We start from the raw sequence: 24,273 nt of genomic DNA on the forward strand, positions 1-24,273 counted from the left end.
AGTATAGAATTTCCCCCTTCCTTCCCTTTCTTCTTTCAGTGTAGTCTTTTCTTTACTCATTCATTCATCTATTCATCCAATATAGAGATCATCCATTTATTTATTCATTTATTCAATGTAGATTCAATGAGATCCTTTCCTCATCCAGTGTAGAAATTCTTTCCTTCACTCATTCATTTATGCATTCATTTATCCATCCAATATGGTGATCATTCATTCATTTATTCATTCACGTATTCATTAAATGTAGAGACTGGGTCCTTCTTTTCCTTCGTTTCTTCCTTCACCCTGTCAGAGTCTCTTGTTCATTTATTTGTCCATTTACCTATCTATTCATTATAGAGATTCATTTGTTCATTTAGTCATTTGTTCATCCACTCAATGTAGAGATTCATTCATTAATGCATTGCATTAGTTTCCTATTGCTGCATAACAAATTGCCACACATTTGGCAGCTTGAAACAAAACATGTTTATTATCTCATAGTTTCCGTGGTCCAGAAGTCTGGGCAAAGCTTAACTGGATTCTCTGTTCAGGGTGTCATTAGGCTGTAGTCATGATGTCAGCTGTAGCTGGGTCTTATCTAAGGCTCAGGGGCCTCTTCCAAGCTCATGTGTTTGTTGGCAGACTTTGTTTTTTTGCAGTCATAGAATTCATGGTAGCTTGCCTCTTATAGACCAGCAAGAGAAAGTCTCTGATTTCTAGACCTTCTTTTAAAGGGCTCACCTGATTAGATCAGGCCCACCCAGGATAACCTCCCTTTGATTAACTTAAAGCCAACAGATTAGAGACCTTAATTATATTGCAAAACTCCTTCACCATTTCCATAGAAGGTAATATAATCATGGGAGTTATATGTCACCACTTTTGCCATATTCTGTTGGTTAGAAGCAAGTTGCAGATCTTGCCCATCCAACAGAGGAGGGTATTATACAAGAGCATGGGTGTTAGGGGGGAGGGGTGTCATCTTAAAATGTGACTAGACATTAAAAATGACTAAAAAATTCAAAGTTATGTTCAGACTGGCTGCAGAGTGTCCCAGCTGCTCCCCATCCCTCGGTACCCTCCCTTCAGTTACCAGCCCTGCACAAGGATATGGCCTGATCCTGGCCTCTTCTATCTGACAGGTCTGTGACTCAGACACGAGGCTGGACCCCATGGCACTGCTGGAGCTGGTGCGGGTTCTGGACGAGGACCCGCGGGTAGGGGCTGTAGGGGGTGATGTGCGGATCCTTAACCCTCTGGACTCCTGGGTCAGCTTCCTGAGCAGCCTGCGGTACTGGGTGGCCTTCAACGTGGAGCGGGCTTGTCAGAGCTACTTCCACTGTGTGTCCTGCATCAGTGGTCCCCTGGGTGAGCAGGGCTTGGGAGGGCAATGGATGGGGTGGAAAGGAAGGGAGAAGGGGACCCAGAATGGGTTGAAGATGGGATTGAGACTGGGGACAGAGATGGGGCTGGGGCAGGACTTGGGAAGAGGGATAAGACTGGAAGCTGGAGGTGGGGATGGTGTCTGGTGTTGGGGATGGGTTGGAGAAAGGGTATGGATGGGGATTGGGACTGGGGTGGGGGAGGGTTTGGGGAAGGGGATGACATGGGTTTGGAGTCAAGGACAGTGTTGGTGCTAGGTTTGGGGGTGGGGATGGATTTTTAGATGAGGATGTGTAGGGGGTGGGGCTGAGAATGGATTGAGATTGGGGCATTCAAAGTGAGTGTGCGTCAGTGACAGGACTGGACAGTTTGGGATGGGTGTGGGGTTGAGGAAGGATTTGAGGTTGTGAACAGGATTGGGGCTGGAATTGTCATCGGAGAGAGGGCTGAGAATAGGACTGAGATGGTTAAGGATGGGGTTGGAATTGGAGATGAGCGGGGTTGGAGAGAGGACTGGGGAGGGTTGAGGTAGGATTGGGGACACTATTGGCAAAAGCAGAGGCTGATGCTCCTGTACATCCCCTCCCCACCCTAGGTCTATATAGGAACAACCTCCTGCAGCAGTTCCTTGAGGCCTGGTACAACCAGAAGTTCCTAGGCACCCACTGCACCTTTGGGGATGACCGTCATCTCACCAACCGCATGCTCAGCATGGGCTATGCCACCAAGTAAGCTGAAGGGACTGAGTGGCTGGGTGTGTGCAGAGGCCAATGAGTATCCCAGCAAATCTGTGTGTGTGTGTGTGTGTGTTTGGAATTCTCCAAACCTGAAGTAAATTATAGGACAGTGGGTTCCATCAAGTGAGACTTTAGAGGAGACAGAAAGAAACCATCAGGAACAGAGAGGGAGCATTAGCACTGAATCAGTGAGCTATACCATGTGAGACCTTAAGGAAGAGTGGAAGATATCATAGGGGCGGGGTGATATTTGCATCGACCCATGTGACACAGTGGACTCTACCAAGTAGGGCAACGTGAGGGTGGGAACTACAGCTAGAAGACACAACATGAGGTGGGGCTTGATGGCTTTACCAGGGAGAGCATGAATTACTCCAAGTGAGAGGGGAAGAGAAAGAGATAGAGTGGGATCTAACTAGTGAGAGAGTGAGTGAGAAGAATCAAGCAGGAGAGATGGGGAACATCTAAGCTCCAGTAAAGGGCTTCAGGAGGAAAAGATATAATTCAATGGGACTCAGGGGAGTATGGGCTAGAGCAGGTGAAGTTCAGGGGAAAGTGATTTCTATAAAGTTATACCCAGTGAAAGCACCAAAGTGAACTTGGGGTCTACCAAGGAAGCCCACGCATTCATTCACTTGACAGGTGTTCTTTAAGTGCCTGCAATGTTTTAGGCTCGGGATGCAGAAGCAAATAAAAGAGATGTAAATTCAAGCCTACATTGATGGAGGGGCAATAAATTAAGATATGTAAGTAGAACATATAGTATTTAGGTAATGATACCTGCTATGGAGATAAATAAAGCCAGGGAAGGGGGATAGGCAGTTTCCAGGGAGGGAGTGAAGTGTGAAATTAAGGTGCCTGAGGTAAGAGAGGGATGGAAGCTGAAAATAGTGCAGGTGGAGCAATAATGGGAGAGAGGATGGAGAATTAATCGGGGGGTCCACGCATGATAGGCTTGTGGGCTGCAGAAAGAACTGTGAACTAAGATGAGGGAGCCATGGGGGGGGAGGTTTGAGCAGAGGGGTGGCATGTTGCTTTAACAGGATCCTTCCCAGCTGTTTTGAGTACAGACTGCAGGGAGGAAGAGGGTTAGCAGGGAGGTCACTGAGGATGCCAAGTGACATAGGGGAAGAAGAATAGACAGTGTCAAGTAATGCCCGTGGGGATAGAACAGTTTGACCCTTCCAAAGACACTGACTGCCAGAGGCCAGCTGATGACGTTCCATACAGGGATTCTAGCTTTGTGTGGACTTGGCTAAGAACCTGGGAGGGATTGATTAGTAATGTCTGCCAGGGCCACAGGAAAGGAGCTTAATGGTTCCCTTGAGAAACTCTAACACAGGGGCTACCCTAGGTAGGAAACATGCCTGGCGTGTCCCTCACCATGGGGCCTGCTAATAACAGATTCCTAATAGATTAGTGATAGTATTAGTAATAGTGTCAGTCACCACAATGATATTAGTAATGCCAATAGTTGCATTAGTCATAGTAGTAGCTACCTCAAGTAGCAATTACTATATGCTGGTTCTAAGCACTTGGCATTTAATCCTCATTCAATTATGACCTATTAGGTAGGAACCATTATTTACCCCATTTTACATATGAGAATGAGATAGGCTGGGACTTGGGACCCTTTACCCAGTGCTTGCACCTAGGCAAGCATCTCCTCCAGCAACAGAATACAAAGAAACTGTAAGGAACGAAAAATAAGTGCACGCATGCGCAGCTGGGGCAAATGAGGAACAAGAAGATACAAAAGAGCCAAACCAGGGAGTGGGTAGAGCTCAGTGGTAGAGCCCATGCTTATCATGCATGAGGTCATGGGTTCAATCCCCAGTACCTCCATTTTAAAAAAAAGCCCCAAACTCAACTGCGACGTCGAGGGGAGCAAAGACAGGGCACTAAGCATGATCCCTGTGCACAGCTCTACAACGGGGGCGTGCAGCCCACCTAAGCCACCGCTCCCTCACTGCCCTGACCCACTGAATGGCCCCCACCGTCACCCCATTTAAGGGGCCCGCTGGCTCCCTCCCTGGGGGGTGGGGAAGTGAAGCTGTCACTTGTGTTTGCCCCCACCTGCTGCAGCAGCAGGAGTCCCAGTAAAGCCTTGCCTGAATTCCTCCTCTGGCCTCTTTCTCTGGATTACACAGCCCAAGGACCCCATTTGTTATGCAGAACCCTGAGGCCCAGACAGGTTGCGAAAACTCGCCCCAGGGGCCATTCCTGCCTGCGATTCCTGCTGACGGCCGTGTCTCCTCCCACCCGCCCAGGTACACGTCGCGGTCCCGCTGCTACTCGGAGACGCCGTCATCCTTCCTGCGCTGGCTGAGCCAGCAGACGCGCTGGTCCAAGTCGTACTTCCGCGAGTGGCTGTACAACGCGCTGTGGTGGCACCGGCACCATGCGTGGATGACCTACGAGGCGGTGGTCTCGGGCCTCTTCCCCTTCTTCGTGGCGGCCACGGTGCTGCGGCTCTTCTACGCCGGCCGCCCGTGGGCGCTGCTCTGGGTGCTGCTGTGCGTGCAGGGCGTGGCGCTGGCCAAGGCGGCCTTCGCCGCCTGGCTGCGGGGCTGCGCGCGGATGCTGCTGCTCTCGCTCTACGCGCCCCTCTACATGGGCGGCCTCCTGCCCGCCAAGTTCCTGGCGCTGGCCACCATGAACCAGAGCGGCTGGGGCACGTCGGGCCGCCGCCAGCTGGCCGCCAACTACGTCCCGCTGCTGCCGCTGGCCCTCTGGGCGCTGCTGCTGCTCGGGGGCCTGGTCCGCAGCGTGGCGCACGAGGCCCGCGCCGACTGGAGCGGCCCGTCCCGCGCGGCCGAGGCCCGCCACCTGGCCGCGGGGGCCGGCGCCTACGTGGGCTACTGGGTGGTCATGCTGACCTTCTACTGGGTGGGCGTGCGGCGGCTCTGCCGGCGGCGGGCGGGGGGCTACCGCGTCCAAGTGTGAGGCCGGGCCGGCGGGGTGCCCGCTCGGGGTGGGGGCTCAAGGAGCGGGGAGAGCCCTGCCTCGGGGGTGTCCCTCCCCACCCGCGGAGCCACGAACGTGCGGGGTGGTCCTCTGTGAAGCGAAGGGGTCGACTCAAGACTCTTCAGCCTGGACTCTTGGGGGCGGGGGGGCTGGGACTTCCGGGTCTCTGGGGACGGGTATTTATTGCTCAGGGTACATGTGGATGCTTAAGGGCAGGGAGAAAGGGGTCCCCATGCTGTCCTGGGACTCCTGATTTCTCTCCGTTCTTATTTAATCTCCATTTGTACTATGTGATTAGGATCATAATAAAGAATTTTATTTATTTTCTACAGAGCCTCCCCCCCGCCTTTTTCTGAGAACAAAGGGGACTGCATGGTCGAGAACTGGGCACTCGGATTAGTCTTGGGTGCCAGCTGTTTGAAACTAGACAAGATACCCTCCCTCCTTGGAGCTTCGATTCCCTCTTCAGAAAATAGAGAGATGAATCCCTGGGATCAGGGTTGTTGTGAGGGTGGAATTTCTCCACTGTTCCTTCAGAAACTTACGGAGCCCCTACTACCTGCCCGAAACTGTTAGGCACAGTGATGGAGTTTTCCTGATCCATCCAGTCATCTAGTCCCTTATTCCTTAAGAAAGGTAACACATGGTCTCGCCTCAACACCCTCCCTCCCCATCACTTCACCCTGAACCTCCGTCCTGGCTCCCTGAGAAAACAGAGGTGACAAGAAGAAAATGCAGGGTCCCCATTTCTGCATCTTCTCACTCATCTGCAACTGTGCCCACGCAGGCCACCTTCCCCCATTACAGAGGGCGCACGATCTGTGCTCCGAGCCAGTGCCAACCCCTTCCACTTGACACTAGACCTCACACCTCTGGTTTACTCCAAGATCTCCCTCCAGAGGTTCTTCCCACCTGCTCCTCCAACATCAATTCTTCCCTCCCTACGGTATCTTTTCCATCAGCATCCAAACGTGCTGTTATTCTGATTTTTAAGACACCCTGTCTTGGCCTCAGTTTCTCCTTGAGCGACAGTCACATTGCTCTTTCTAACAGCAAATCTCCCTGAGAGCTGTCTATATTTGTCTCTAGTTTCTCTCCTCCAGAGTTCACCCATGGAAAGCGTCTAATTCAATGGGCTTTAGTAAGTTCATAGATTTGTACAGCCATCACCATGGTCTAATTTTAGTACATTTTCATCATCCCCCCAAAAGGAACCCCATACTCATTGGCAGGCACTCTCCTCATCCCTCTCCTCCCCCATCCCTACGCCCTAGGCAACCATGGCCTACTTTGTCTCAACAGATTTGTTTATCCTGGACATCCCATATAAATGGATTCATGTGACATGTGTTCTTTTCTGACAGATTTTATTTAGCACTTTTTCAAGGTTCAAGCATGTTGCTGTGTGTATCACTGATGCCTTTTTATTGCCAAATAATATTCCACTGTAGGGATGTATCACCTTTTGTTTATCCTCTTATCAGCTGATGGACATTTGGGATAGTTTCATTTTTGACTACTGTGAATAATGCTATGAACACTCATGTACAGATTTTTGTGTGGACGTAGGTTTAAGTTTCTTAGATGGAATTCTTTAGGAATGGAATTGCTGGGTCGTACGGTAATTGTATGGTTAACGTATTGAGGAACTGCCAGATGGTTTTCCACAGCGGCTGCACCACTTTGCATTCCCATTGGCAAAATATGAGGGTTCTGAATTCTCTCCATCCTACACCTGACATGTTATTTCCTGACTTTCTGACTATAGCCACCCTAGTGGGTGTGAAGTGGTATCTTGTGGTTTTGATTGGTGTTTCTCTAATGACAGATGATTTTGACTCTCACTGAGTCCTTTTTTTTTTCAGTAGTGAATAAATACTATATATTTAAAAAATTTTTTTTGAAGTAGAGTCAGTTTACCATGTTGTGTCAGTTTCTGGTGTACAGCATAACGGTCCAGTCAACCACACACATACATATATTTCTTTTCATATTTTTTCATTATAGGTTACTACAAGATACTGCTCCATGAAAATTGCTCATCAGTTTCATCAATGATATCCATGTGGATAAAACTGAGGGCCAATTCTCAGGCTTCCTGTTTCCTAGTCATTAGCCTCTGAGATAGTTTTTTTTATCTTTATGAAAAATATTTATTCAATCTTCAAATTAAAATTATAGAAATTCATTTTAGCTTATTGTTTTAGACAATAAAAGATATAAGCCTGTATATATTTTTCAGGTGGAATAAAGTCATATTTTTCCTCCTCCCAACGACTAATAAGGATGGTAGTAACATCCTTTCATCTTCAAATCCATGTGAGTTTCAGGAACATTTCAAAAAATTGTTTTGACAGTGTCTCAACAAAAAGCCTCTCCGTTTATGTTTCAAAAGTTTCAAATAATGTCAGTAAGCTGGTTAGTCCAAAAAAAAAAAAAGATATCCACTGTATTTTTAAAGGCCTTTTGGATTGAGTTTAGTAGTAAGCAGGCTGCTGGTGTATTTTGGGAGAGATCAAACGGCTCTGGGGAAGGGGAAAGGAGCTCGCTGCCCATTCCTACGTGCATGCAACAAGCAGCAGAACAGCAAAGTGACTCCAGTTAGCTGGGACTCAGCTGTGCCTTCTGTTAAAGGACATAACACAAATGGAGAAGAGAAAATGCATCACACATCTAACACACACGGTTGCTGGCATAACAACAGCACAGATCAAAACTTCAAAGCTCTTTACGGAAGAAAACATGAAGTACAGGCAGCAACCAAAAACCAGATTAAAAAAAAATTAACACTAATCTCCTTTGCTTCATGAAATAGGCTTTATGATCCAGCCTCTGAGACAGTTGATCACTCTCTCCTTGAAATGCTTTCTTCACATGGCTTCCGGAATGCCACAGCTGCCCTGCCATCCCTGTTTTCCTTGTGGGTTCCTCTTCATGTTGCTGACTTATTAAAAAGAAACCTCTCACCCACCTCTTTCATCCACCTACACTTATTTCTTTTGTACATGAATGCCTCATCCATGCTCCATGTCTGGGGACGGGACTCTGAAACTTCCATCTTCAGAGGAGATCTCGTCCCTAAATTGTGTACCCAACTGCCTCCAAAATGTTTCCAGTTGGATACCTAATACTAGACCCAGCTCCCAATCTATCCTCCTCAATCCCCATGCAATCTGCTCCTCCAACAGTCTCCCTTATCTCAAGAAACAGAACTCCATCCTTCCAGCTGCTCAGGCCCCCAAATGCTACAGCTGCACTGTTCACAACAGTGGCCATCACCATGTGGGACTAAATTAAGTTCTTTTTTCAGTTCTTTCATTCTTTGACTCAGTCAATCTGTCACAAAAACATTTAAATTCCTACTGAATTCCACACATTTCGCCAGGTTCGAAAATACAAAAACAAGAGGCAGAGCCTGCCTTCCAGGAGCTCTCAGTCAAATAAACAAAGAGGGTGTGACCCAGAATTAAAGATCCATGGACACAGCCTCCAATGACTTTTACTGTCACAGAAGGATGATTTAGATTTATGTCATCAAGTTATAAAAGATTATAAATTCACTTTCTCAATTGCACTGGCCATAATTCACGTGCTTTGTGGCCACATGGGGTTGGTGGCTGCCATTCTGGACAGGGCAGATCTAGAACAGTCCCCTATGTCAGAGGGTTCTCCTGGACGTTGCTGCTGTCCAGACAAAGGATCCTTGACCCTTCTCTTTCACACCCAACATGCTGATGCATCAGCAAATCCCAATGGCTCTACCTTCAAGACAGATCTAGAACAACTGCTCCTCACCTTCCCTGTCACCACTCTGTCCCCGAGCCACAACTCTTCCCTCAATTATTAAGTTGCTATCTCAGGGGGAGGGTATAGCTCAGTGGTAGAGTGTGTGCCTAGCATGCATGAGGTCGTGGGTTCAATCCCTGTACCTCCACCAAAAGTAATAATAAATAAATAAATAAACCTTATTACCTACCGCCCCCCAAATTAAATGTAAAAAGTTGCTATCTCTTGCCTGGATGATCGCAGCACCCGCAGTGATCCCTGCTTCTACCCCTGCCCCTGCTACAGTCTGTCATCCATGCAGGAGCTGAGTAAGTCCAGTCTAATACCACTATGACCTTCCTTGGCTCAAAACCCACTATGATCTCATACAGAGGAAAATGCAGACCTTACAGTGGCCAAGGTCCTGCGTGAACTGGTCCCCTGTGCTCCCTCTGACCTCATGGCGTACTCATTTCCTAAAGCCTTGCTCTGGTATACTGACCTCCTGGCTACTCCTCCGCACACCAGGCAAACTCCTGCCCCAGGGCTTTTGCCCCTGCTGTTTCTTTTGCCTGGAGAGCTCTTGACACAAATATCCACATGGCTTGTACCTCATCCCCTTCAAGTCCTTTTTAAAATGTTTTCATTACCTACTTAATTTTTTTGGAGGCGGGGAGATAATCAGGTCTATTTACTTATTTAATGGAGGTACTAGGGATTGAACCCAGGACCTGGTGCACGCTAAGCATCGCTCTACCACTGAGCTACACCGTCCCTGTAAGTCCTTTTCTTTTTTTTAAATTGAAGTACTGTTGACCATGCTCTGACAGTTTCTGGTGTACAGCATAGTGTGTTTTTCTATTCTACACATAGTAGTGTGTATCTGCAAATCCCAAACTCCTAATTTATCCCCAACTCCCCTTTCCCTTTGGTAACCATAAGTTTGTTTTCTCTGTCTGAGAGTCTGTTTCTTTCCTTCTTTTTTTTTTTTATTTGTGAGCCTGTTTCTGTTTTGTAAGTAAGTTTATCATGGTGTCACTGTCAGTGAGACCTTGTCCAAAGATCCTATTGTTACCCTTCTTCCCCCAACACCCCCTATCTCTGCTTCTCTGCTTTATTTTCTCCATCACACCCATTATCATATGACTTGATGTGTATTTTTGCTTAATTTTTTTGTTTATTTTTTGACCATCAGCGAGAATCTCAACTCCACAAGGGTGCAGATTTTTTAAAAAATTGAAGTATAGTTGATTTACAATGCTATATAAGTTTCAACTTAGTGTACAACATAGTGATTCAATATTTGTATAGACTACACTCCATTTAAAGTTATTATAGGAGGAGGGTATAGCTCAGTAGTAGAGTGTGTGCTTAGCATGCATGAGGTCCTAGGTTCAATCCCCAGTACCTCCATTAAAAAATAAATAAATAAACCTACAACCCCCCAAATAAAGTTATTATAAAATACTGGCTGTATTCCCTGTGCTGTTTAATATATCCTTGTAGCTTATTTATTTTATACATAACAGTTTGTATCTATTAATCGTCTCCCTCATTTTGAAGGTGCAGATTTTTGTCTCTTCTGATTTTTTCATTGCTGTCTCTACAGGGCCTTGAAAATGCATGGCACATAGTAAACGCTCAGTAACTGTTTGCTGATTGAATGAATCAGTGAAGGGGAACACATCAGTGAATAAGGATGTGAAGGAGCTTACCTTTCAAGTGGGGAAGGCATGAAACCAAATTAAAAAAGAAGTTTACATTAGGCCTGAAGGAATGCTATGCACAAGGTAAAAGAAGGGGAGGTCAGTTATGGGGTGAGGGGAGTTGTCAGAGAAGGTGACACTAGAGCTGGGACCTGTGCAGTGAGAGGGAGGTGGCTTTGTGAGGTTCAGAGTAAAGTCATTTCAAGTATGACAAACAGCATGTGCAAAGGCCCAGAGACAGGACTGAGCTTTGCATGTTGAAGGGCCAAAAAAAAGAAGGCCAGTGGGGCTAAGAGGGGGATGAGAGGGAGGTAGAGTCAGGCCCATAAATACAGTGCCAGCCCACAGAGAGCTGTCGTGGGGAATAAATGGGTTAATGCATGTAAAGGCCGTTCAAGGGAAATCCTAACTGACTTAACTAGACCAAAAAGGGAAGAAATATTAATCTAGGCAGAAAACAGCATGGACCCAGGTCCTGCAGAGAATAAGAAGAATTTGGATGAATACAAGAAATGAGCAAAGGCCATTTATACTGTGTAGAAAGATCAAGGGCAAAGAGTGGGGCAAGCCAAGGTTAGCCAGAACCTTGGGGAACTTTGAAGGCCTTGACTAGGAACTGGATTTTGTTCCAATGGCAATTGGGGGGGGGAGGGGCACTGAAGGGTTCTGGTAAGAGGAGTGACCCAATTTGACAAACTTCAAAATATTACTCTGGCTGTTTTGTGGGCAATGGACTGAGGTGGGACAAGGCCAAGAGGAGCCAGGGAGGCCAATGGGGACACTACTACACTGTTCCCGGAAAAAGATGTTGGTGACTGGGACCACACAGAGAGAAGACAACTCCACGAGAGAGTCAGGAATTGAGAAGGCTGAGACTTGGAAGACTGGAAGTGGAGGAAGAATTAAATGCAGCTTAGTTTCTCGTTGGGCAGCTGGGTGGATGGTGGTGCCCTTTATGACAGCAGGAAAGTCTTGAGGAGGAAGCAGCTTTCAGGGTGACATCAAGGACTCTACTTGAGGGTGATGCCTGCAGGTGGAAATGTCCAGGATCCTGCCAGAAATCTGGGGAGGGGTCTGGGCTCGAACTGTGACAGCCGTGTATATTATTGTCATGGTGGCGGCCTGCTCACCTAGGCGTATTTGGGATATGACCGCCTTCAAAGATGAAAGAATCTAGAGAGCTGAAATATATTCTTTATTTTAGGGATGGAAATCGGATAAGGAAGAAAAATATACCTTTGTTAGCTGCTGCTTAAGTACCATCGAAAGAATATCCTGCAGGGGGAGATAGAAAGCTCAGTGGTAGAGCGCATGCTTAGCATGTATGAGGTCCTAGGTTCAGCACCTCCATTAAAAAAAAAAAGTGAAAAAAAAAAAAGAAAGAACATCCTGGGAAACAAAGTGTTTGTCTATGTGTGGAGGGAGAGAGGCCGGGTGCCAGAAATCTGCGTCCTGGAGCCTGGGACCCAAAGGTGGGTGACAGGGCTAGGACTCCTGGTCTGAGGAAGGAGAGGGGTGGGGGCCTGGACTCTTGAGTAGGAGGGGGCTGGGAACCCAGACTCCCGGGTCTGAGGAAGGAGAGAACCGGATGTGGGACTCCGGGGTCCCGGGGGACTCACCACGCCAGCACGGTCACACCGGCTGATGCTAACGCCACAGCGGCCGCGAGCAGGCACTGGTTGCCCGGCGTCAGAGCCTCGGGACTGGCCAGCAGCTCGCCCAGGCTCGGTCTCCAGGGTTCGATCATCTCCGCCTCCCGAGGCGCCCAGCGCAACACTTCCCGAAAAGAGACCTGGAGTTCCGTCTCCCCGCGAGGCGGCGGCCCCGTCACTGCGGGGGCGCGCACGTCAGCCGGGCGCGCGCCCCACCCCCGTAGCCCCGCCCTCTCGTCGCTCAGCCCCGCCCCGCCCGCACCGTTAAGAAAGAAGTAGAGCCGCGCCAGGGGTCGCTGGTCGTGCGTGATCACGCAAGAGAAGGTCCCGCCGTGCGTGGGCTGCACTGGCCGGATCCGCGCCAGGTATCCTTGGGCCCGCGGAATCTCCCGGAAATAGGACAGGTCCTGAGTCCGGATCTGCGGGACGCTAGGGCTGACGCGGCGCGCGCAGCGGGACGCCGCCCCAAGCACAGGAGACACTCCCTCCGCCCGGCTCGCCCAGCCGCTAGGTACAAGGCCCGCCCCCGAACCAGGCCACGCCTTCCCGAGCCCCGGCCCCACCCTCAGCTCTTCGGCGCGATTCTTCACGCATAGCCCCGCCTTCTAAGTCTTGACTCCGCCCCATAGGCCTAATATTTGCAATCCTGCCCCAAACCCTTACGGATAACTACCCGATTTCTGGTTCTGCATTGTGAGCTTTGACTCTTCCCCTAAATGCCAGAACCCTCCCCTTGCACGAAGTCTGAATCTGGACCGAGACCCTAGAGCTTGTCCACCCGCTGCGTCCAGACTCCGCAACCTCCAGGGAAGTATAACCCGCCCCCTAGACCCTTTGCGCTGGTCCCGCCCTGACTCACACCTCCTGCGAACTTCCAGGAATAGGTGATCTCTTCCTTCGGCAGCTGGAAGTTCACAGTGCAAGAGAACATAGCCTGTTGACCCCGAGTCACTGTCACGTCCTTAACTGAAGACAGGGTAGCGTCAAGGCCCCGCCCCGCACCACGCCCCTCCTAGCTCAGCTACCTCCTAGCTCAGCTCCCTCCTCCAGTTTGTCAGGTTCCTTGCCCTTCAAGGCCACGCCCCTCACCTGGGCAGTCCAGCGGGAGGTCGCAGACCGTGGAGTAGCACCCGCGGCAGCGGAAACGCCGGGCGACCTCCTGGAGTCCTACGGAACGGGAAAGCTGGGTCTGGGCTCCATCTGCCTTCCCCAGCCCGGGTCCCTTCGGCCACCTTAAGGTCTAAATATCTCCCTGGGTTCTACTCTCCAGACCGAATCTGAGCCCCGCCTTCCCTGCGCACATTTGCTACCTCACGCCAGTCTCCGGCTTCTCGGGTTCCTATTGGTTTGCCTTAGTTTTCGGGCCCTCCTTTTATGAGGTGTGAACAATACCGGGTGTACTTACTTTTCTCCAGGGTTCTTATTGGCCCCCTTCGGATCAGAGACCCACCTGTGCTCTCCCACTCCTCCCAGTCCCCTATAGCGGCCCCTACCACCTCCCCCAGCAATTCCGAGCTTTGAATGAAGTGCTTACCACAGGGAGGGATGCAGGCTTGGGCTGTGGAGAGAGAGGAAGAATTACTACCCTGTAAGTCGCAGGAGGTGCCCACCTGAAGCTTCCCTACAGTAACTGTTACTGGGCCGGGTGCATTCCTCCGAGGGGACTGAGTCAGGCCTGCCGCGGTCCACCTAGGGGGCGGGGTCAAACCTGCAGCATTCCACCTGTAGGCGGGGCGGGGCCTGCAACATTCCGCTAAGAGGTCAGGCACAGGCCTGCTGCGAGCATCTAAGGCCAGGTGTGGGGACAAGGGCGGCAGGTCTGCTGCTGGCACTAAGGAGACAAGGCCAGTCCTGGTGTATTCCACCGAGGCAGGCCTAGATCCTCGGCGATCCTCTGAGGGATCAGGGTTTAATTAGGGGAGTTAGCTAGAGGTGTGGCCGGACTAAAAGCAGCCCACTAGAGGCCAAATTGGAAAGGAAACTTTTCACCGAGCACACAGGGCCAGACACAGATCCAGGAAGAAGTCCAGGCTAATCTGGGACAGGACTGTCTTAAGAAGCGGTCCTAGCTAGAGGGGTGGGGCCGGACCCAGAGAAGTCCAAGCAGGGAAAGAGGCGTCAGGAGTGACCCACCAAGGGACGAGATCGGGCCGGGGGACTGGTCTGAAGGAAGCGGATGGGGTTCGCGGGAGTGGTGTTTGTGCCTAGGGGACGGAGATGGTCTATTTTACCTTCTTTAAGCTGTAATATAACCTTTTGCATTTTCTTTGCGGCATCAGGGAAGGCGACCCGAAAGGACCCTGGAGGGTGGAGGGAGTCCTTGTAGTACACACACTTCCCCAAGGCTGGCTGAACTTGTAGAACTTGTCGTCATGGTGTTTGTGCCCCTTCCCCAGTCCCTCTCCACCCGCGGGTCTCTGGTATATACCACATCCCTCTTCTCAGCTCCTCCTACCCTGTCTAGCCAGAAGGCTGACAAGTCCCCAAGTCTCCTACCTTCTGCTGCCTCTGGACTATCTCTCTGATGGAACCCTTCTGCATCATCTGACTTTATCTTGTTGAGGGGAAAGGGGAGCATGAAGATCAAATTTCTTCCAAGGCCCACTAGGCCTAGTCTCCTCTCCCTCTCTACTCCATCCCTATTACCCACCTTTCATTACCCCTAATATGAAAAGAACCATATTGTCTAGCACCCCAGGGCCTTTGCACATGCTGGCTTCTGTACATAGCACATCTTTCCCCCCACTACTTTTCATCTTCCATGTCAGACCTCATGTCACCTCTTTAGAGGTTTTCCCTGACCACAGATCTAATTGAATCCAGTACCCTATTTTTGTCTCTACCAGTGCCCCCTTCAGAGCTCTCACCAGTTTCCAAATATTTCTGTATATATATATAGTGATCATTTAAGCCTTTAAAAATTAAAAAAACAAAATTGGGTGGGAGGAAGTATTTAGGTTTTTATTTATTTTATTTATTTATTTTATTTATAATGGAGGTACTGGGGATTGAACCCAGGTCCTTGATGCATGCTAGGCACTCACTCTACCACTGAGCTATACCTCCCTGCTAAGCCTGTCTCTTAAGTAAGCAAACCTGTCCTTCTTTAGCACTGTGTTCTCAGAACCCAGGAGAGGGCCCCGAGTCTTAGAAAGTGCTCAATTGGTATGTGAAGAATGAATTCCAGGATCCAACTGGAATGGAGACCACAACTGGAGGCCTGTGGCCCCAGTCCAGACTTTGGATGTGTTATATTTGGCCTGGTAAGTATTTTTCAAAATGAACCAGTTGCCATCATATAAAATTTGGGGAAGTCAAATAAAATGTTTGGCATCCCTTTAAAGAATTTGGAAGAGCTGTAACACAGACTATTTCCATGAGGCGCATTAGCTGGAGCTTAGTAGCAGCCAGCCCCTTTAGAGAGGGCACACACCCACCACTTTTTCAGGATCCCTAGCCTCTTCATTTCCACTCCTCTTTCACTCCCTTTATATTCTCTGTCCTTATGGCTGTTTGAGTTTTGACCATCATAATGGCCTCCACACTATAAGGTTTTTTGGCTTTTTCCAAGCGGATGGCTGGAATGATTTACTGGTGGAGATGGTTTTAGCAGTCAGAAATGGGACAGGGTGTTGTTATGGGCTGAACTGTGTCCCTCCCAAATTCAGATGTTGAAGTCCTAACCCCCAGGCCTTCAGAATGTAATAGTTAGGGATAGAGTCTTAAGGAGGTAATTAAGTCAAAATGAGATCATTATGGTGGGCCTTAATCCAACATGACTGATTTCCTTAGAAGAGGAGGAAAATCTGGACACAGACACACACAGAAGGAAGACAGTCATCTACAAGCCAAGGAGCCAGGCCTCAGAAGAAACCAACCCTGCCAACACTGACACCTTGATCTTGGACTTCTAGCTTCCAGAATGGTGAACAAACAAATTTGTTATTTAAGCCACCCAGTCTATGGTATTTTGTTACAGCAGCCTGAGCAAACTAATACACAGAGATTGCCAGTTGCCTCAAGGTGTCTACTTTCTTTTTAGTAACATGACACTGATTTTCAGCTAGGAAAGCACCCCGCCCTGCCCCACTCCCCACCCCAGCTAAAAGCCTCCCTTCCAACCATGGTCACGTGACCTAGATGGGAGGGTGGTCCTATGACCAAGTTCTGATCACTGTAATATAAGTGCAAGGGTCATGTGTGAGTTACAGGAAGTATCCCTAAAAGAGAAATGATGCCATTTTATTGATCCTTTCCCTTTCTTCCATCTTGCTGCCTGAAACTTGGGTTTGAGGGCTGGAGCTCTAGCAGTTACATAGGACCATGAAGATAAAAGGGGTATACCCTAGGATGGTAAAGCAGAAATCTGGAAGCTTAGGTCCCAGAGAAAATGGAGCTGCCATGCTAGCCTTGAGGGCCAACCTCAAGACTTATTTTATATGGGAGAAATGAACTTCTAGCTTGTTTAAGCCATTGCAGGTTCCTCTGCCACTTAAAACCATACAAAAAGGGAGGGAATTGAGGAGACTGGCTGAAGTGATGGTCATTGGGTGTAAGCTGGAGGGAGGGGGCACTGAAGCAAGGGAGCAGGTTCAAAACGAGGGGTCACAGACTTAGAGGTCTCTCTTTGGCCACAAGGCAGGCATGTGGTCTGGAGATGGCAGCCTGGTAAGGAGGATGTGGTCAGAGTGGGGTGCTCAAATGAGTGGCCAGGATGTTGGGAAGGCATCCAAGGAATATCTATGGGCCAAACCAAATGACTCATGGGGAGGGTGTGTGGGATATACCAAGCTAGCCATGGGGCAGGGGAGAATGTCATATATCTAGTGAAGCATAGTAGTAAACTAGGGATGGAGTGAAATACCCAGAGAGGCCAAGGGGCGGGGGGGGGGGGGGATGCTAAGTGAACCACAAGGGGGCGCAGGTGGATGTTATAAAGTCTCCCCCAAAGATTAGGAACTTCAACTGTTTCTGATCATCTGAGTTTGAGTTCTCTATGAGTACACCTGTCTCACACCTGAGGTATGCATCACAAGTCCTCCTCCCTATGTGACCTTGGCCAAGTATCTAACCATCCTGATCCTCAGTCTCCTTATTCATAAAATGGGGACAATATTGGTATCAACCTCACAGGGCCGGTGGGGAGAACTTATGTCATACAATGTAAAAGCATCCCCCTCACAAACTATGTGGCCCAGTACCACTTAATGATTGCATAGGATAATGTCTCTAAGCACTTAGAATGGTGCCTGGTGATTGGATAAAGAAGTCGTGGTATATTTATACAATGCAATACTACTCAGTGATTAAAAAAAGAATAAAACAATGCTATTTGCAGCAACATGGATGGGCCTGGAGATTGTCATTCTAAGTGAAGTAAGCCAGAAAGAGAAAGAAAAATACCATATGATATCACTCATGTGAAATCTAAAAAAAATAAAAAATAAAAAGAAAAGGAAAAAGAGGACACTAATGAACTCATCTACAAAAGAAACAGACTTGCAGACAAAGTAAACAATCTTATGGTTACCAGGGGAAAGGGGGACAGAAGGAATAAATTTGGGAGTTTAAGATTTGCAGATGTTAACCACTATATGTAAAAATAGATTAAAAATTTCTTCTGTATAACACAGGGAACTATATTCAATATCTTTAAAGGAAAAGAATATGAAAACAAATATACGTATGTATATGCATGACTGGGACATTGTGCTGTACACCAAAAATTGACATATTATAACTGGTATCTGGTATCACCATCCCCAGGTTTGAGATGGGGAAATCAAGGAAGGGGGCCCAAGGACACCCAGCTAGATTGGAACCCAGGCGGTCCACTTGTGACCATTACCTGTGGTACACTGCCCTCTCCCTACACCACCCTCTCCACTCCATGCCTTACCTACACTAACAGTATCACCGGCCACCACCAGGAGCTGCTCTGAGTCAGCACATCCATCTCTCGGGTCCTCCATCTGAGAAAGACCCAGGAATCGTCCATCTCCCTCATTCCACATAGGACTGGTCCAGATATCTCTGAGTCTGTCCCCACTGTCCAGCTGAGCCCCAACGTCCCCATCTGGAGAATGGGGCTATAAACCCCCACCTCGCAGGGCTGGTACAAAGATATTCTTTAGGAGGATAATTAACATAAATAAGTCTGCAGACACAGCGTCTTCTATGTAGGGGGCAGCTTCATCTTGGTCTACCTGAACTACCACAACAGGACCAAACCATCACTGACTGTCTCCTCACTGGTCTCTCTGCTTCTGCCCTGACCCACATGGCCTTAGTCTGATCCTCCCCATCTCTCTGTCCGTAAAATCCTCCAAGGGCTTCCCCGTATCGTGAGCAAAAGCCGAAGAGACTGGCTGAACTAATGCTCACCAGATATAGCTGGAAAGAGGGAGCACCTTGTCTGAATTCAGTCTAAGGACCCACAACAGCAGTTCTCAAACTGTCTTCCCAGACCAGCAGCAGCATCGGCTGGGAATGCATTAGAAATGTCCATTCTGGGTCCCACCTCAGAACTACTGGTCAGAAACCGGAGGGTGGGGCCCAGGAGTCTGCATTTTTATCATTTTAATAAGCTCCCAGGGGATTATGCCATATACTGTGAGGCTGCAGAACTACTGCCCTGCAAGGTCCACTCTAGCCTCACTGGCCCCAGGACCTTTGCACTGGCTCTTCCCTCTGCCTGGAAGCTCTCTCCCCAGATCATCTGCCAAGCTCTCACTGTCAGCCAGTACAGGTCTTTGTTCAAATTGGACCTTCTCATCTGCACCTCCCCTGATCAACCTATTTAAAATGATCACCCCATTTCCTTCCTCTTCTGTTTCCCCCTCACTGCCCCCCCCCATATAAGCAACCTCAGGGCAGGTGGTACGCAGTTTTGGTCACAGCTGTGTCCCCTGAATGTGGCCCATTCAATAAATATCTATGGAATGTATTGCACCAGCTTCTCCCGGCCTCCAGTCTCTCCCTCCAGTCCGTCCTCCATATGGGCACCAGAGGAACTTTCTACATGCAGAGCTGACCTCATCTTCCCCAGCTCACGGCCCAGCTCCTTCAGGACAGAGTCTCAACTCTCCCTTGACTCCCAGCTGAACTCTGGACTCATGGATCTGCTGCCTTTCAGATGTTCACCTTTATAATCCCTGTCCCAGCTCAGGCCTCCGTCACCACAGCCTCCATCCGGGCCTCCCAGCCTCCGCTCTTTCCCCTGCTCCAGTCTGTCCCCCACACAGCCCAAGAGGGTCTTTGACCCCCGGAGCTGGACTTGTTCTCACTCTTTTCAAAACCTTCTGTGACAAGCTGGTCTCTGTGGGGGAAAAAGGGCCTCTCCTGGAGTCTTGAGTCCCCCTTCCCTGACTGGCAGCCCTGAGTTCCTCAGCTCTCACTTTGGGGACGGGGATCGGAAGCTAAAGTCTTCCCCATGCTGGCCCCTTGGAGTGCCCTTCCCGGGGAGGAGGTGGGAACTTCCTCATCCTTGGGGAGCTTTGTCCAAAAGCTTGGTGGGCAAGATCAGGAAGCAAAAGGAGTGATAAAACAAGGGTGCTGTGGTAAGTCCAGAGCCCCGGACCACTGAGGTGGCCGGTGATACTGCACAAGAGCCAGCAGTCAGGTCTCCTTCCCACATGCCCACCCCTGACAGTTCCAGTCTCCAACACACCAGGGGGATCCTGTGTCATGTGATCATGGTGGCCTGGTGTGATTATGGCTCATGCTGCCGCTGGGCCATGAGGGCTGCCCCAGCCCTGAGGTCCCTTCCCACCACCACATGCCCACATCTCTCCAGAGCTGCACGCGTGGGTCTCACCCACTCCAGGGCTGTCCTGGGTGCCTGACTCCCTGCACGGTTGTCACCTGAATGATCCTCTCTCCCCCTGTTTCCACCTGTCTCCCTTCCCACTAATAGCCTCACATGTCAAAAATGTGGAATCCCTTTGTTAACTCTAGGCAATATGTGCATTTTATACTAAAGGAAGAGCTCCTCCCTGAAGTCTGTCTCATCAGGGGTCCCTGCCTCTCACTGAGTTCCAAGGTTGTCCTGGGAGGCAAGGAGGCTGTCCCATCTTACAGGTGGGTAGGTTGAGGCCCAGGGTGGTGGGTGGGGGTGGGGCAGTGACAGGTCCAGAATCTCACAGCCAGAAAGAGGGCAAGCCACCCAGTGAGGTCAGAGCTTACATCTCCCTGATCCCAGCGGGCTTCACACTCTAAGGTACTTCTGCAGTGTCCCCTCGCCCCCCCACCAGCCCCTGCTCCTCCCCGACAAGGTAGCCCAGCTCACTGGGCTTCCCAGCGCCACCTCCCCAGAGACCACTGCCAAGTTCCAGGCCTTCTGCGCACAAACATCTGTCTCCTGGGGGCTCCAAACCCACACCTCCCACCGCTGCCATCCCTGCCCCACTCACCCTGGGCGGTGGCCATCTCCTGGAGGAAGTGGGTCATCTGGGTGAAGGCATCGTGCAAGTGGCCTCGCTCATCGTAGTCTGGGGGTGGGAGGCAGCAGCTTGGGGGAAGCAGCTCCCCCCATACCATGTCCCCAGTGTAAACATTTTCCTTTCTCTTTCTCAATCTCTGTCCTCACTGGTCTCTCACCTCCCCTGAGTCCCTGTCCCCCCCTATCTACATCCTCCTGTCTCTGAGTCTCTGTCCCCCTCAGGCTCCCCTAGCTTCTCTGGTCCTTCCCTCCGCCAACCCCCTCGGAGCCCTGGAGGATGGTGGGGGTCTCCTCACTGATTTCTGTGTCCAGGAGGCCCTTAAAGGCGTCCGTGAAGGCCTCCTCACACTTCCCGAGGTTGGGGCTCTCCAGGCCTGCGAAGATCTGGCAGATTTGGAGGCGCTCATTGTAGGACGTGAAGCAGAGGAGACAGGCCCAGGCGGAGGCCCTGAAGACCGTCAGGGCCACTAGGGCAGACAGGACAGAGCTTGCTGGGACCAGCAGGGCCATAGCGGAGGGTCTTGGCCTGGGGAGAAGCTGGTGACTTTTGTGAGGTCACCACAGGGTGGGGGAGGGGCTCATGATACGGGGTCAGAGGTCGGGTTTCAGTTGCCTATCAGATGTCAGGTTCAGGGTTTTGAGGGAGGAAGGGGGAAGGATGTGCGGGGTCAGGGGTCAGGGGTTAGGCCAGCAATCCCCAGGCTTGTGGTTGGGCCGGACGCCAGGCTCCCAAGAACCTCACCTGTGACCCTGGACGTCCTCACAGGTTAAAGGGTCTCAGGGACCCAGAGGCCGGCAGTGCGGTGTGCAGGGGGGCCCGCCAGGCCCTGGGGTGGAGCAAGGGGGTGTGGTGGAAATGGACATGACACAGAGACACCTCGAGCGCCCGAAAGACAGAAAGTGAGCCACAGAGAGAAATCGGGAGGGTCCGAGACCCAGAAAGCACAGTGAGAGGCGGATGGAGGCAGAGCCTGAGAGGCCACAGTGCAGACTCCACGGAGGATGGAGAGACAGAGCGAGAAAGCAAAACAGAGATTTCTTGATGGGAGAGAAACTCTTTGAGGGAAGAGGGAGGAAAGAATGCAGGGGAGAGGACAGGAGGGGCAGCCCAGCTCCTCCTCCCTGGGTCCCTGCAGCAGCCCCCTGAGCCCGGCGGGTTGGGCAGCCGGGTCGGGGGTCCCCGCCCGGCCGTCCCGTGCAGGGCGCAGCCTGGGGAAAGCTAGGAGGCCGTATAGTGATCTCCGTGGGTGTCCTCCTCAACTATACAACCTCCTACCTCAGCCCGGGGGGCGCGGCAGGTGGACAGACAGACGGATGGACGGACAGACGGGGACCCGGAGGGCCAGGGAGGGCGGGGAGGGCCGGGGAGGCCCCAGCCGCGATGGTGAGCCCCCGACACGGACCCACAGACACGAGCTTGTGTGCGGCGAAGGCCCCGCAAGGTCGGTTCTACGGGTGGGTGCCAGGACCCAGGATTCCGGGCCCCCGGCCCCCTCCTCCCCAAGGAACCCAGGAATCAGTCCCTCGGCCTCTTCCTCACTACGGACCCAAGAGTTCAGGCCCCTGGACCCTTCCTCCCCAAAGGTCCCTGGAATCCAGGCTCCCTCCTCCCTCAGACTCAGAAGTCCAAGTCCACAGACCCGTTCTCCCCAGGGGACCCAGGAGGCCAGGCCCCCAGCCCCCTCCCTCAAACCCGGGAGTCCAGCTAGGCCTGCCTCCTTGGAGAAGGCACAGCCTGGCTTCCTGGAGGCCGGGTCAGAGGGAACCTCACCTGTTTTGGAGTCTGGCCCCTTGGGCAACATGGCTCCCCACCTACCTGTCAGATATGGCAATCCAAGACCAGGGTGGAGGCTGCCCACGGTATAGAAAACCTTCAAAGTCTTTCTGGATATTTTCTCCCCTACTCTCGTCCCTTCTTTTGGCCTCTCATCATTTACAACACTGACAGCTACCAGCCCTGAGCGCTGATTCCGCCCCAGGCCCCTGTCACCTTGTAGGCAGGCGCACTCGGTGCCCTGAGCACCCCCATTTTGCAGGTGGGAAGGCTGAGCTCCAGAGAGGGGTAAGGAAGGGGCTTGGCTACAGCCGGCCGGTAAGTGGGAGGGGCCAGGCCTGCCAGGCGGCGGGACCAGCACCCGCCCTCCCCATCCCTGGGCTGAGCCTGTGCACCTGAGAGCCTACGCCCCTGTCCAGGGCTCGATCTGTGCTGCTCTCACTGTCTCCCGCACCATGTCCACCTTTCTGGTTCTCTCTCAACGTCCCGCGGTCCCTTTCTGCTGCCGCTCGCAGCTCGGTCCCACTCTCGGCTCCGATGTTACCTGGTCTCCATCTCCTCCTGCCTCCGTGTGCTTCTCCCTGGCTCTGCCCTTCCCATCCTCCCCCTCCGCTTTGCCTTCTCCTCCTTCTCCTCCCAGGGCCTTTTCTCAGTCCGTCTCTCTCCTCTCTCCCCTCCTGGTTCTCTCCCTTCTCTCCTCTCTCTTTTCTCGTTCTTTTCCTTTCTCTTCTGTCTTTCACCCTCGCCTTCTCCTCCCCCCTCCCTCGGTCTTTGTCCCTCTCCTCCTCTCTCTCCCTCAATTTCCCTGTCTCCCTCTCCTCCCCACTCCCTTGTTTCTGCCCGGCTCCCTCCCTCTCCTCCTCTTCTCTCCATCTCTCGGTCTCCTTCTCTCCTTCCGTCTCTGTCTCTCTCCTTTTCTCTCCCTCTCTCCTTCCCTCCCTCCTAGGTCTCTCTCCTCCCTTCCCTCCCCCCCTCCTCTCCCTCTTTCTCCTTCCCTCTCTCCCTCCCCCTCGCAGCAGCTCAGAGCCAGGTCTGGAGCTGGGGGTGGGGTGGGGGTGGTTCGAGAAGGGGCCCAGGGCTGGGGTAGCGACCTGCTGAGGAGGGGGAGGAGAGGCGGGAAGGGGGCGGAGGAGGAAAGGGGGAGGAGGGGGCCAGAGACGGGTCTACGGGCCTAGCTCGCATCCCCCGTCCCTCCTTCCCAACCTCCCAGACCCTCAGGCGGGGGCGAGAGTCAGGCCAAGGTGGGGAGGAAGGGGAAGGGAGGAGGCTGCCCCCGCCCCCCCCACAACAACCTGGCCCAGAGCCCAGGCCTAGGTTCCCAGCATGCCCCGGGGCTGCCTGGGGCCTGAGGAGGGGGGTGAGAAGAGAGGGGAAGCGGAGAATCTTAAAGATTTGTAGGACCTGAGCATCTCCCCACTCCTCCAACAAATTTCTCCTTGGGGAAACTGAGGCCCACAGAGATGGGTCAGGACTTGTTCAAGGTCACTGGGCAAGGCCTTGGTGGAGACGCGAACTCCCCGGGCCCAGAGGCCCGATTTGGGGAAAAGGTTGGCGCTGGACTTCCCCCAGGTCTGGGTCCCCCTCCCCCTCTCCACAGACCCTGGGGAGCCCCCAAGGGTCAGAGAGCAAACCCAAACAGTCTGGCACTATGGCAACCAGCTGGCCCCGCCCCCTTAACCCCCAGAGGGCTGGACTCCAGCTGGGGCTAAGGAGGAGGTGGGGACTCCTGGGTTCAGGGGAGGCAGGGGCTGGGGCCCCAAACTCTAGGGTTTCGTGAAGTCGGGGCTGGAATGTGGACCCCCCCCAGGTTTGAGGGAAGAAGAGGCTGGAGGCCCAGACTCTTGGATCCTGGGGTAAAGGGGAC

The 24,273-nt window shown here is 51.6% G+C and overlaps 2 protein-coding genes across 6 annotated transcripts in view; one reads left to right on the forward strand and one right to left on the reverse strand.

Annotated features, from left to right (window-relative positions):
* The window catches only part of HAS1 (hyaluronan synthase 1), a 25,579-nt gene extending 20,179 nt beyond the window's left edge, over positions 1–5,400 (forward strand). For both annotated transcript variants that reach the window (XM_072968588.1, XM_031682126.2), the window contains exons 5-7: positions 1,128–1,353; positions 1,964–2,096; positions 4,376–5,400. In XM_072968588.1, the coding sequence (XP_072824689.1) occupies positions 1,128–1,353; positions 1,964–2,096; positions 4,376–5,051 (1,035 nt within the window). In that variant the 3' untranslated portion in view covers positions 5,052–5,400. The remainder of the gene's footprint in view (positions 1–1,127; positions 1,354–1,963; positions 2,097–4,375) is intronic.
* Positions 1–21,823, reverse strand: part of SPACA6 (sperm acrosome associated 6) — a 26,364-nt gene extending 4,541 nt beyond the window's left edge. Inside the window, exons 1-9 of one of the 4 annotated variants that reach the window (XM_072968604.1) lie at positions 20,932–21,823; positions 20,607–20,684; positions 14,427–14,495; positions 13,730–13,753; positions 13,285–13,362; positions 13,055–13,161; positions 12,458–12,614; positions 12,163–12,373; positions 9,837–11,818 (exon numbers count right to left, since the gene is read on the reverse strand). In XM_072968604.1, coding sequence (XP_072824705.1) covers positions 11,785–11,818; positions 12,163–12,373; positions 12,458–12,614; positions 13,055–13,161; positions 13,285–13,362; positions 13,730–13,753; positions 14,427–14,495; positions 20,607–20,684; positions 20,932–21,145 — 972 coding nt within the window. In that variant the 5' untranslated portion in view covers positions 21,146–21,823 and the 3' untranslated portion in view covers positions 9,837–11,784. Of the gene's footprint in view, positions 1–9,836; positions 11,819–12,162; positions 12,374–12,457; positions 12,615–13,054; positions 13,162–13,284; positions 13,363–13,729; positions 13,754–14,426; positions 14,496–18,094; positions 20,461–20,606; positions 20,685–20,931 lie in introns of those variants that run through there. The other 3 variants (XM_072968605.1, XM_072968606.1, XM_072968607.1) reach the window with 3 other exon arrangements.
* Between the last annotated feature and the right edge of the window lie 2,450 nt (positions 21,824–24,273).

Source organism: Vicugna pacos, chromosome 9 (assembly GCF_048564905.1).
Source record: "Vicugna pacos chromosome 9, VicPac4, whole genome shotgun sequence".
In the NCBI taxonomy this organism is placed as follows: domain Eukaryota; kingdom Metazoa; phylum Chordata; class Mammalia; order Artiodactyla; family Camelidae; genus Vicugna; species Vicugna pacos.